This window comes from Panicum virgatum, chromosome 3K (genome assembly GCF_016808335.1).
Source record: "Panicum virgatum strain AP13 chromosome 3K, P.virgatum_v5, whole genome shotgun sequence".
In the NCBI taxonomy this organism is placed as follows: Eukaryota; Viridiplantae; Streptophyta; class Magnoliopsida; order Poales; family Poaceae; genus Panicum; species Panicum virgatum.
The window spans coordinates 57,641,958-57,655,205 of NC_053138.1; the positions used below are offsets into that span (position 1 = coordinate 57,641,958).

At 47.1% G+C, this 13,248-nt stretch overlaps 1 protein-coding gene and 1 long non-coding RNA gene across 2 annotated transcripts; both read left to right on the top strand.

The window, feature by feature from the left end:
* The first annotated feature begins 3,144 nt into the window (after nt 1–3,144).
* On the top strand, nt 3,145–6,445 carry LOC120701569. The gene is made up of 2 exons (XR_005686159.1): nt 3,145–3,360; nt 5,213–6,445. It is a non-coding gene; the product is annotated as an uncharacterized LOC120701569 (long non-coding RNA).
* Nucleotides 6,446–11,048: 4,603 nt separating this feature from the next.
* Nucleotides 11,049–12,653, top strand: LOC120701102 (cytochrome P450 714C3-like). The gene is made up of 3 exons (XM_039985262.1): nt 11,049–11,214; nt 12,029–12,233; nt 12,272–12,653. The coding sequence occupies exons 1-3, from the start codon at nt 11,049–11,051 to the stop codon at nt 12,651–12,653; spliced, it is 753 nt and encodes a 250-aa protein (XP_039841196.1).
* The last annotated feature ends 595 nt before the right edge of the window (nt 12,654–13,248 follow it).

Sequence of the window (13,248 nt, forward strand, 5' to 3'; positions counted from 1 at the left end):
AGTGTCCAGTTTAATTTCCTCAATCCTGTAATGTTTGTGCAATTTTGAAATCAGATGTTTCTTATTTTAAGAATCTATATTAATGTTTGTACAAATTTGTGTGCGTAGCGAGATTGCTAGATTATTCTAACATAAATATAACCCCATCCCCACATATAGTGCATGCTCTTGCATGTGTGGCAAAAATGCACGTATGTTGAATAATGCATGGAGAGCGGACCTTGTGCTGGCAGCCTGTGAAAGCGGGAATTATATTCCTCTCGCGCTGCTGCACGGGAGGTTGTCGCAGAAGAGCCCGAGGGGCTCGCTGCACGTGAGCCACGCCAGCACTATTTAATATTTATGTTCCCTGCGGAGGCAAGCGCGCCGGCGAGGGGTTGGGGGTGGGGGGAGGTCAGACGCCGGTGGCCGGGGTGGTGGTTGAGGAGACGGAGCTTAGTATTTCGAGTTTCCGGAGCTCCAATGACTACCGGCCCTAGAAGAGGATGTCGGAGGCGGTGGCAGCGGTTCGACTGGTGACGGAGGCGAGACGGCTCGAGCGAGACTGGACAACCGGTGGGCGGTGGCTGGGGCGGGGGCGATGGGTGCCTGTGCTGCGATGGCTTAGCTTGCACTCACGCGAGCGAGAAATAGACGCCCCCGTAAAAGTGTAAAACACACTTGTGATTTGCGAGCCTATTTAGCAAAAAACACGCTCCTAAGCGATGGCTGCCAAGAGCTGAATGATGTCACCTATAAACAGAGCATTCATCTTCAGTTCAAAACACAAGAGTTACTAAGTTAGAAGGCTGAAAGTGATCGTGTGCTCTAACCTAAGAGGGGGAGGGGTGAATTAGGCACTAATAAAACTTAGACCTATGGCTCCAACTAGTTTGCACAAAACTTAAACTAAAACATGATTTCTAGATGTGCAACTAGGTTATTCTAGTATGAAACCCCTATCCCAAAAGAGTTTAACAACCTATAGTCTTTCCTATCAAGAAACTATTCTATGAAAGTAAATGCACATAAATTGTTATTAAGAAATGCGGAAGCTTAAAGAACGGGATAGGAGATAGCAAACTCTTGACGCGGGTGTTTATCCCGTGGTTCGGTTAGCCACAAAGGCACACTTACATCCACGTTGTTGTAGCACTCACTAAGAGTATTGCTACTCGACCACCAAGTCTCTTTTGTGAACACAATCACGGTCACCTTGGCCCCGAGTTCCACTAAGGAGCTTCTCCACAAAGGATGTGGGTCTCCACGTCCCCCGCACAAAGTGTCGTCGCCGCTCCACACCAAGTCGGAGGGTCGATGACGTTGCCGGCGAGCTTCAAAGCTCCAAGGTGCCGGCGCACCAAGCTCTTATTTTGGTTCACTAGAGAACCACAGCACAAAGGCTCAAGGCCTTGCAATCACACTCACTAAGAGCTAACCTTTACACAACACTCTTAAAGTGTGCTAAGAGCTAAGGATATGATCTTGATGCTTTTGTATGGTTTGGAGATGTTCTTGGGTGTGTGTGGGATGTCCAGCAACTCCAGCAAACTTCAAATGGCCGGGGTGAGGCGTATATATAGGCCACCAAGTCTTGTAGCCGTTGCTCCAATGGTTAGCAGAAAATCTATCATCGGATGACCCGATGCCTCTGCCTGGGGTAGCGTCGGTTCATCCGGTCACTCTCAGACCTGAAGTAGCCGTTGAGCTTCTGTCAGCTGACACAGTGACCACCGGTTCATCCGATGCTTAGCCGTCGGTTAAACCTGTCACTCACAGCACTCAACTCTTCTGCTGACGTCATTACACCGATGGTATGCACCGATGCATCACCGGTTCAACCGGTGCTGAAGGAACTTCTCCTGGGCGCTTGACATCGTCTCTGGAACAAGGTATGCCCAATGCACCGATACCTTTCGTGGATCCATCGGTTCAACCGGTGCCTCACAGACTTGCATCAAAAGCCAGGCCATCGGATCATCCGGCAACCATCGGATGCACCGATGCCTATAGCATCGGTTCTTCCGGTGCTACTGAAGTATCTCTATCTTGATTTCTTTGACTTGGATTTCTTCACGGTCTTTTCAATTCTTGTCCTTTGGACCGAAGAGCTTTCAGGGCGGAACCCCCGTGGGGGCGGCCCTTCGGGCCTTGCTACGCCTATCTTCTCTTTCTCTTTGTCATCACTTGAACCTAAAAGCTTGAGAATGGTCATCTTAACAATCATATTAGTCCAAGTGTTGTGTTGTCATTCGATCACCAAAATCACTCGAAATGGCATAAATGGTGTCATGTTCGTTTCAAAGGCATCCAACTATCCAAGACTTTGCATTACAGAGTGGCACCTCCCACCAACACTTAGTTCTTGTGCATGATAAGAACGGTGTACAAAGAATAGATAATTAGCGCACATATAAGAGTATGCGAGGCGCCAGTGGTGATTTCGTCAATCTCGAGGATCTGCCGGCAGTCTCTCGGAGGTGTTCATAGTGGTAGTGTTGCGCACGTGTATTCATAGGGGTAAGTGTACATATGTTTGTGAGTATATGCTTCTGTACTGTGTTTGTCGAAAAAAAAAGAGTATGTTCTCAAATTACCGAGAGAAAGAGAAAGGAAGAAAGAAGAGAGGAGAGAAAGAAAAAAAAAACTCTCCACAATGGAAGGGGTGAGTACATTGCAAGGTATTGTCGTGCGATCCAGCACATAGCACTACAACAGTGTGGTGCGCATTGTATGCACGTAAGAGTTATTTTTTTAAAATCAATAATCGCTAGTATGATCAGGTAGCTTCCACGGATAATTTTTTGACAAGTCACCGGGGACGAGGGTCCCCACCTAAATAATTTTACACTGATGCCGGCAGGGTTGGGAATGGAGGGCCACCAGATGCCAATACGTGATTAGAGAAAAACCAAAAAAGATACATAGCAGGTAGGTGAGTGAAAGAAGAGGACACCACAGTACAACCAGTACACACTGAGTAAATACATAGGTCGCTATAATTGGTCGAGCCGAGCTCTGCTTTGCATGTTTCCTTAATGATGTCTAGTCATGTTTCCTTATTGCACATTCAATTTATCTTAATTTGGGCCAGTGTGTCAGACGGCCATAATGCATTGCTTACAGTTGCACAACCAACCAACCGCGCGACACACTCTCTCCGTCTCTATCTTGTTCGCATGATCGCGTCTACATGCCCGGCGCCGCTCGCGCAGTCGCACGCCAACGCCCCCCGCCGGCCCGCTCCTCCCTCTTGCACTGCCTCCAGTCCTCCACCTTTGCATTTGTTCCTAGACTCCCAGGCCTCTAATTCTTCTTTGGAGCAACAAGGACAGTAGCAGACAGTTCTCGCTTCATCAACCCTCTCTGGTCTGGTCTCTGGTGTGTACCCCTGCCCCTCCTCTTTCGCACTCGTTTGCATTTCTTGATCTGCTAGGGTTTTTCCCATCTTAAGCCAGGAACACTACCCGTAGAATGGGACTGGACCTGATCCTGTCCAAATCCAATCCACTGGGGTAAAATCTTAACACATTCATGTGAACAAACAGTGAGTTCTTGGCTGGGGTTGTAGGCATTTTTATTGATTTGGGTTGGCTCGTGTTTGATTCTTGATGCCAGGGGCGGAGCCAGAGCTTGGATCAAGGGGGGCTTATTTTCTTCTTCTTCTTTCTCTCCTCTCTCTTTCCCTTCTTCTTCTTCCTCTCTTCTCATTCTTCCTCCTCTTCACTATGCCAAAGTTTCTTAGGGGGCCTTGTGCGGGCTCCAATGGACAACATGGGGCAACGCGGGGGAGGGGGGTGGCTGGAGCCCCCCTGCCCCCACGCTGGCTACGCCCCTGCTTGATACTGATTGCCTTTGCGATTGCTAAGTAAAGACATATTTAGAAAGAATTTTTTAACATATTTTTAGAGAGTTACGTTCTCTGAACATCATGTAAGACCAGTGGTTGTAACACCCTAATTTTCAAATTAGGAATCTAAATAAATTTAATTAGATTTGTTGTAGGTTCGATAAGGTTTTAATTATTTTATTTTGAGTTTAGAGCATTTGTCGGGAATTAAACAAAAGTATTTAGCCAAAAAAAAAGAAATATAAGGAAAATAGGTTTGTTGCATTCCATGCTGCCTTTGCATCATTTTATTGTTTGTTGTTCAATTCGAATTTGAATTATCTTGAACTTAAATTTGAATTGGATTGTTTGAATCATTTTCGAAAATGGAAAATCATTCTTTTCTCCCCGTCCCTTTTCAGCCTAGCTGGCCCATCTCTCCCTCTCTCTTCCTACTTTCTTTTTCTTTTCCCGCGGCCCAACCGCCGGCCCGTTTCTCCTTCTCCTGGCCCAGCTCGCTCCGTCCTCTCTCTCTCACCCACACCGCCAGGCGGGCCCCGCCAGGCGGACCCTTCCCCGACCTCGTGACGGACGCGGACTCCTCCCGAACTCGAGTCCGACCGCCGCCCGTGCCGCGCTTTCCTTGGCCCCCATGCCAAGGCGCGCTCGTCCGGCCTATAAAAGGCGCGCAGACCCCCCTCCCTTGACTCGCATCGCCTACAACCACCGCCTGGCCGCGAAACCCTAGCTAGCCTCCGCCATTGTTGAGCTCGGCTGCCGCCTTCGTTTCGCCGTTCCGCCGCCGCTCCTCAACGCCCGCACTATCCCGGAGGTTCGCATTGTGGTGAGCTGCGCCGCCGACCGTCTTTCCGCTTCTTATTCCCCTCTACTCCGTTCGGGAGAGCTCCGCCGCCGCGTAGCTTCGCCACCGCCGCTGCTCCACCCCGATCTGTCTCAGCCATCGGATCGGGATCCAACGATCCAGATCAAATCTAAAACCGATCCAATCCAGAGCCGCTAGATCTCAAACCAACGGCCCAGATTAGATCTGAGCCGAGTCAAACCCATCCCTTACCGGTCAACAGTGGTGTTTTTGCAAATAAACCCCTCAGTTTTTTCCAAAATTAACCCGCAGTCCATCACAGTTCAAAAGTATTTATAAAACAACCCTTTCTTTTATGTTTTAACCCCTGATCTTTTAAATCTTTCGCAGTTAAGCCCTGAAACCCAGTTTTAGCCATAACTTTCTCATTTTAACTCTGTTTTTAATGAGTCTTGCGCTCACGCGATCCTTGTAATATGTACAGTAGTTTTGTAACTTTTTTTGCACTGTTTACATTGATTGGTGTACCGTTTCTTATCTATTGTATTTGTTTGCTTGTATGTACTTGTGTGGTGCGTTAGACGATCTGCAGTTTGAGCAGCAGCAAGACCAAGGCTTCGAAGAACCGGATCAGCAGCAGCAGTTTGAGGAAGGCAAGTGGCCCTTGATCATACTTGTTGACCCCAAAAAAATCATTAAATTCATTTTACTTTATATACGCATGCATGAGTCTATAATATGATGGGTCCCGATTAAGGATATGCCTAGCTTTGTTTACCCTTCCTCGACCAAACTTGGGTTATTTAATTTATGTTGGGTAGCAATTGCTAGTTGCTTTTACATCGGGTTATGGTTGGTTTAAATCAAGACAATCGATACACTTGTTATACTTCATGTTCTTGATGGTTTAATACTGTTAAACAATATCATATATTTTAATCGGAACATGGAGAATCACCCAGGAAAACCATACAACCACAATACCATATGGCTCTGGTCTTGGCTAAGTAATTGGATGAACTATATGTTGTGATTGGGGGCGTTGGCTTGGTGGTTATGAGTTTGTGTTTGGTGGAGCGGGCGAAAGAAGCTTCGTCTTCTGAGGTACCGCTGAAAATCAGGGACCAGCACATACATATAGTGATTCCTTGGAAAGGCCTCGTAGCGTCCCTATGCAATCACACCTCGGAAGTGTGATATTGTGCCTGGCCCGCACAACGTGGTTGGGTTTAAAGTTTTTTGAACTTTTACGCGAATTGTGGTGAAAGTGTACAACTTCTGCAGAGTGTAAAACTGATATATCAGCCGTGCTCACGATCATGAGCGGCTTGGACCCTCACATGGTAATTGAACTTGAAGATGATCTAAATCGATGTTATTTATTTATGTTGCTCTGTTATTTCTTTCATATGCTTATCTTGTGTGTTAATGATATAAATTTATACTTAGTTAATGCTTGCTAATAAAACTTGACCAACTAAAAGTGCTTAATGCAGTTAAACCGTGTCAGCTATTCCTTGTTTTGGCCTTGCATGTAATATAGTTTTTCCATACCACTTGTTGAGTACCAACTATAAGTGTACTTATCCTTGCATAATTGCTGCTCAGACCAAGATAACTGTCCGGGTTACCAAGAAGATTTCGAGGATTTCTAGGCGTATGTCTCTCAGTCATCTGCCTGTGAAGTTGAAGATCCGTTGCTACTCTATAAATGTTTAGTTATTTGCTTAAGTTTAAGACATTCGGTCATGTAATAAAGTTCTTAATACTCTCTTTCGTTATGGCATTGTGATGGTATACACTTTATTTAAGTCTATTATATATGTGTAAATTCATCCTGGCGCACATATGAGATGCATTCAGTTTCCTCTCTAAACCGGGTGTGACAGTGGTGGAGGACGGATTGAAATTTAGGTATGCCAAAACTGGATTGACGAAGCAAAAGGCTGTAGTATATCACTAGTGTTGATGCCTAACAAGCTTAAATGCATCTCAAAACAACTCCGTCCATAGTTGAGCATGCATTCCCAACAAAACTTGAGGTATGGTGGCTGCCACACCTTACCCTATCGAGCCCTCCGCCACTGTGTAAGACAGTGAAACATTCTTCATATAGGTAAGGATGGATCTAAACATCCGAATTGTTAGAACAAATTTGATATTTTAAAATAGATATGCTTAAAATTTTATGCTAATCTTTTTTTTATATTATCAAGCATATTATTACACATAAGAATAAAATTTTGTATAAATTTTTTTATGTATTATTTGCTCCCTACAATTAAAAAGGTGAAAAAAAATTCGTATCCGTATCTGATCCGTATTCGAATTTTTATATCTATTATTTGAGAATATATATGATAAATTTGAGGTTTAGTTTTTATGAATCTTTACAAGATCAATGTTAAATACAAGGCTATGAATTTACATAATAAATTTTATATCTTATTTGTTCATAATCGAATAAAAATGACCAAAAATCTGACATTCGAATAGACATCCGAATCCATCCTTACATATAGGCCCCATCTGTCTGCCGCACTTATGAAGTTGATAAGCTATTTTTGGGATTTTTCGTTCTTTGCATTTGGCTGCGATTTTGTTGAAATTTCTTGGGGGCAAATCGGTGCTAGAACATGTGTGATCCCCTATCAAATCCCTCACAGGTCCCAATCTGTTCGTCACTTAGGGTTTCCTTCCGAGTGGCTCCTGAAGCCAGCACCCAGGCCAGCGAACGTGGTTCGATCCCCAGCACTGGCAGCGATGTGGCCCTCCATTGCCTACAGAACTTCAGCAGCTCGGTTCAGTTGTTCTGCTCAGTTATTCTTACTCTGCGCATCTGCAGTTTTCTCTTGCCTCTCGAGCTTGTTTTATTTCCTGTATTGTGCAGATCAGAAGCATCAGCAAGAAGGCTAGTTCTTGGACTCGACGGCTCAGCTGCTCAGCGCAGTGCAAGAGAACAGCAGTTGCTGTTTTTCTTCTGCGCAGCAACATATTCCCATTTCTCAGAGCTGCAGCAGTTCGGGCTTTGTCTTCTTTAGTGAGCAGCGACAGCAGCCTGTTGCTTGTTGGATTTGCTTGTGATGTTTGAATTAGCCAATATTTAATCCATTCATTTGCTTGGTCTTTCACGAGCTATGCAGTGGCGGTGCACTAAGTTTTTCGTCCTGACCTTTTGAGCTAGTTCCTGTATGCTTCATGCTTTTTTGAGTTGATTGGCCGCTAATTCAGAGTAGCAACACATATCACAGTCCGACATCAGTTGCAGCAGCAGTGCACTCCTAGAACTGAGCACGCAAACCATTGTAAGGTGTAAATTACAAAAATACACCTTGTCTTTTGTGATGAGGGGGTGTTTAGTTCCCAAAAAAAAATTCTACAGTACCCATCACATCGAATCTTCGGATACATGCATGGAGCATTAAATGCAGTTAAAAAATAACTAAATACACAGTTTAACTGATTCATACGAGTTGAACCTTTTAAGTCCAATTAGTATATGATTGGACATTAATTGTCAAATAACAACGAAATATGCTACAGTATCAAAAGTCAAACTTTTTCACAAACTAAACACACCGAGTGGATGAGATGTTAGTTGTCTTTCGCAAGAATCTTCCGGAAATTGTCTTGTCTTTTGTTGTAAGTAGGTCGAAGTTAGCAATTTTTGTGGGACAAATTTTGAACTCTACCGTTACAATTATATTCTCATGTGTGAACTACAGCATGCGATTGACATTTTTGTTTCGGTTCAGTAGCCGCTCATAGTTGTTTATTGAGTGAATAGTGTTCCTGTTATTTTCTTGTCAATAGGAGCTGCTGCTTACTTCGTTTGTCTTTGAGTTACTGTAAACCGCCTACTTGAGTATCTTTGTTTATTCCTTAAATGTTTTTTTTTCTGGCTGGTGGTAGCAATATTCAGTAGCAGGTTTTTTTGGTTGCTTGTTCATGCGCACGCAGTAGCTGCTTGTCAAGCTTCGTTGTAAATCAAAGTCAGTGCTTGCTCTAGTTGTTTCTTAGTACACACAGGTTTCTCATGTGTGGTCAACGATAGTAGCTCTGTTCTATTGTTTTAGTAACAGCAGCTCATGGTGGTTCATTTCTCTGATTTATGGAAATTCCCCTCAAGCAATTGTGAAACGACCATGTACCGAATACGTCTGGTAAGGATTGCCCCCCCCCCCTCCCCGCTCCGTCGCCCCCAGGGGAGGTTCGGGCGGACCGCCGCCGCTTCTCCAGAGGAGCTCCCCGTCCCGTCCATCCACCTCGCCGCCGTCGGAGCGTGCCGCCGGAAGTCCGCGCGGGCACAGGGACGGCGGCGGCGAGGCCTCCATCCACTCACCCCCCTCCCCCCTCCCCAAGCTTAAGGTCGCTATGGCTAGACGCTCCACGCGTGGAGCGGGTCTGTGGGTCGCCGGCGCGCAGATTTGGCCCCTCCTCGGCCGGATCCAGGGACGGCGGTGCCCCCCTCCCCGAGTTACCCTCCCACAAGCTCAAGGACGCCATGGCGGGCAGATCCTGCTCCTTCTCGGCCGGATCTTGCGCCCCCCCCAGTGCCGGTGCCTAGGCGGGTGCGGGGCAAGGCTCCAGCGGGCCTGGTGTTTGCCCGGCCGCCCCACTCTGCTACTCCGGTGGAGCCAGGCCGGCGGATCGCCGGCGGTCAAATATGGCCCCTTCCCGGCCACTAGCGGCGTGGTGTGTTGGGGGGTCGGGGGGTGGTGCAGGCGCGGGGCTTCTTGCGGCTCCGGTTTGCTCGGTCACCCCGCTCAGCTCCGTCAATGGAGCCGGTTCGGCGAGTCGCCAGCGACCAGACCCCCTCGAGCCTCTGCGCCCTCTGTGCTGACAGCGTTGAGCTCACCTACTAGGTCCATGGTTGTGGGAGCACCGGGAGAAATCCCTGCCTGGCTTCGTGCCGGTTGGCAATGGCGACACTTGTAGTGCCGCATTCTTCGTTGGAGGCTTTGTCGCAGCGCTCCCCTATGTGCAGGTCTGACGGTGACGGTGGACGCGGGAAACCGCCAATGAAATCCTATGGCCGGCATTGCGTTGGTCTTGTCGACGTCGGTGACACCTACGGGTGCCACTCCCCTTCTTGGAGGCGGCGTCGATTTTTCCTCCCACCCAAGTGCTATTACTGATTGCTCCTCCATGAAGCTGGTGTGCTCGTTCTCTTTTCCCCGGTGTCGGTTCTGGTGCAAGGCCGATAGAAGCTATGGATTTCCATTGTGAGTCGAGCGGGTGTCCTCCATTTGGCGCCTCTGCTCCGTCGGCGCTCTTCCTGCTAGTGGTGCCATCAAATATTATGCCGGGTTGGTGTTTCCACTTTGCCACCATTCCCCTGTGAGGTTTCCTCCCCTTGCACGGCGTTGGATGGTGGTACATGGGAGCCCGGATGTGCTTTCAAAGGTGGCTCCATCAGCATCGAAGGGGAGATCATTGTTTCCGATGAGCCTTGGTCTGCGCCCCTCCTGCCGCCTTTAGTCCCCTCTCCGTTGGCCTGACCCTCAGATGGAGGGTGACAACGGAGCGGCGTAGCTACGAGAGGTGGTGTGGAGGTGCAATGGTTGCGGTGTATCCGACGAGTATGCTGTTCGGTGGTGGCTCCAATCGATGCTCAGTGGCCGTCTCTCTAGCTGATATCCTGGTTTTCTTTTGATCTATAAAAGTTATCCTCCCTGATCTAGGTATTATGTTGTGTTGGGCTGTTGTAAAATTACTGAATCTCAAATGCTGTAGCATTTTGGCTTGCCTAAAAGCCCATCAATGAAATTCAGGTAGGGTCCCCCCCCCGACCCATAAAAAAAAAGCAATTGTGAGAAATTCTTTCAAGCAATCATTTGTGACACTGAATTATTTTTTCCTTGGTCGATCAGCTTGCTGGGTCTTTTGTTAATCTTTTTCAAATTAGCTCTTGATATTTGATTATGTGGAAAAACATTGAGCTTATCATTGCTTGTCGGATTCGCTTGGCATGGGTGAACTAGAAATTTTAATCCTCTCCTTGCTTGTTATATGACTTGTTTTGCTTCCATGATGTATCAATAAATTCCTAAATCCTAATCATTCCTTGGGCGAGCATGCCACTTGTTGTCTTGCTTCACCTTGGCAATTAGAAAAGAGGTGTGTTGGTTTGTAATGGGGATATAGGCCAAGTTTTTTGGTTTGTTAAAATTTTTATTGGCTCCCATTCACTCACCCTTTTGGTCAACATTTCAGTCCTTCACTCTACTCTTGGTTCTTGGTTTACTTAGTGTCATCAGAAACTACAAAATCACCTGTGATGTGGATTATAGAATCAGTTTTTGCAATGGATAAACTGTTGTGAGCCGAACTTAACTATGTTATGACACTCTGTTGTCTACAGGTCCTGCAGACTGTATGGCAGAGGACACTGGAATGAGCGAGCACCTAGGTGCAATGGCTTCAAGAGTTGACTTAAAGATGTCTTTACTCAAAGATGTCATGGTGGAGTACAGGGAGATAAAACATGTAATCGATGGGGTAACCAAAGAAAAGGAGAGGCTCCAACAAGAGAAGGAGAGGTTCCAGCATGAGAAGGAGATGCTCCAGCATGACCAGCATGGTCATCTCTACTATATGCATGTCAAATTCTGTTTTTGAAAATGTTCGTCAAATTCTGTTTCTCCAAATAGTCTACTTGGTTCCACGATGTGTGATATTGTGTTCGTTGGCACGATCACATTCTGTAGCATAATATCCACCAAAATCATGCGTTTTATTGCATTCTCTAACCATTCCTTGTCAGTTGAAATACCATTCCTATTTTAAAATTTCTTTTCAGCAAATGGAGAGTCTTTGGTTGCAATGAAGGAGGACCTTTTGGCATCAAAGCACACATATTAGTGGAAGCAAGGGATGCAGTTGTGGCATTAACGGAGGAGATTTCTCAAAAGAACTGTTACCTGGAGTTACTAAAGAAAAAGCTTCAGGAGAGTGAAGCCAAGAATAATCAAGCTGAGCAACAGCGTGGAAGTGTTACGGAAATTATCCAACCAAGAGGGGTAATAATGACATTGCCTTTGCTCCCAGTAATAAATTGAGCTCTTTTACGGTGGTTGTGGCCTGTGGGTGCCTTTTAATGCCTATGAGTGCTTATACAAAGTAGTAGTTTTAATTAAATTTAATTGATGAAGGGTGCTTCAGTAATTTTGCCTCCCAAAAGCCCACGGACACCACACCCCACCACCGTATCCCGCCGCCTCCAGCCGTGCCCTCGCCGTCGCGTCAAAAATCAAGATCCCTCGGGCATCAGCATTAGCGTCTGCGACGTCCACGCCGCCGTGTTCCCCTACTTCGCCCGGTGGTGCCAAGCCTTCGGCAAGGTGTTCGTCTACTGGCTGGGCACCAACCTCAACCACATGGTCGGGGTCATGCAGCGGGCCACTGCCGGGATGCTGCGCGCTGGGCCGACGCCGTGGCCGCCGGCCAGAGCGTCATTGACGTCGAGGCCGGCATCGTCCGGAACGCCGCCGAGATCATCGCCAAGCAAGGCGCCAAGGCCAGCTTTGGCCTGGACGACGGCGATGAGGCCGGCGCGCGGGTGTTCGAGAAGCTACAGGCCATGCAGGCTCGAACCGCCTGGTGAGTGTTCCGCTGGCGCGTCTGCTGCGCATGCGCAGGACGTACGAGGCGTGGAAGCTCGGCCGGGAGATCGGCGCGCTGCTAGCTCATGGAGATGACCGATGCGAGGAGTCAGAGTGGCAACAGCAAGAAGGAAGACCTGCTGTCGCGCGGCAGGTTATGACGCGGCGGGAGATGGTGGACGAGTGCAAGACCCTCTTCTTCGGCGGGCACGAGATGACGGCGTTGGGCTTGTCGTGGACGCTGCTGATGCTGGCGGCGCACCCGGAGTGGCAGGAGGCGCTGCGGGAGGAGATCGAGGAGGTGGTGGGCGGCGACGGCGAGGACGAGGACGAGGGCCCGTTGGAGCTGGACCGGGGATCATCCTCGCCACCGACCGCGGAAATGAACGAGCCAACGCGAGCGGCGCAGGCTGGATGAACGACACATCGAAACCAGAGACTCTTCCAACTTATATTGATTTACTATCTTACCCTTGATTAAATAAAATTATCACAGTTATTTGATAGGTATTAGGTATTATGGGCCCACCAATTTGATAGGTATTAGGTGCTTATGGGCCCACCATTAAGTATGCATCAGATGCCTATAGGTGCCTTTCTTTTTATGCCTCTTGATGCTTATCAATTCTGAACCGTCGGATTGAGCCATCCATTTTTCCCCCAACCATTGTAAAAAAATTGTAATAAATTATTTCCTAATGTCATTTGTCAGTCTCATTCTGCAGTGCAGCCTAACATGTTGTGACTCTTTATATTTTGAACTTCTGTTGTTTTTTCATATTATATGCTATGCCTTGTTGGGTTTCATCTCTAGTCAGCCCCAACTTGCTTGAAGATAATGCTTTGTTGTTGTGATTAAACTTGCACATTAAATATTGCTTTATTGTTTTTCCTCGCACATTTTTGTATATTAACTTTTATAGATAATTGATCTTCTCCTTGCCTTGCTTGGAATACATGGAGTGCCGTAACGTAGTACCTCTGCAGAGAAATCAACATGCGTTTTCTCTTTT

Bases quoted from the DNA above. Each gene is read 5' to 3' on its own strand.
- LOC120701102 (XM_039985262.1), top strand. From the start codon at position 11,049: ATGGCTTCAAGAGTTGACTTAAAGATGTCTTTACTCAAAGATGTCATG. The intron at 11,215-12,028 runs GTCATCTCTACT...GGGGTCATGCAG, and splicing joins GCTCCAGCATGACCAGCATG to CGGGCCACTGCCGGGATGCT. The intron at 12,234-12,271 runs GTGAGTGTTCCG...GCGCATGCGCAG, and splicing joins ATGCAGGCTCGAACCGCCTG to GACGTACGAGGCGTGGAAGC.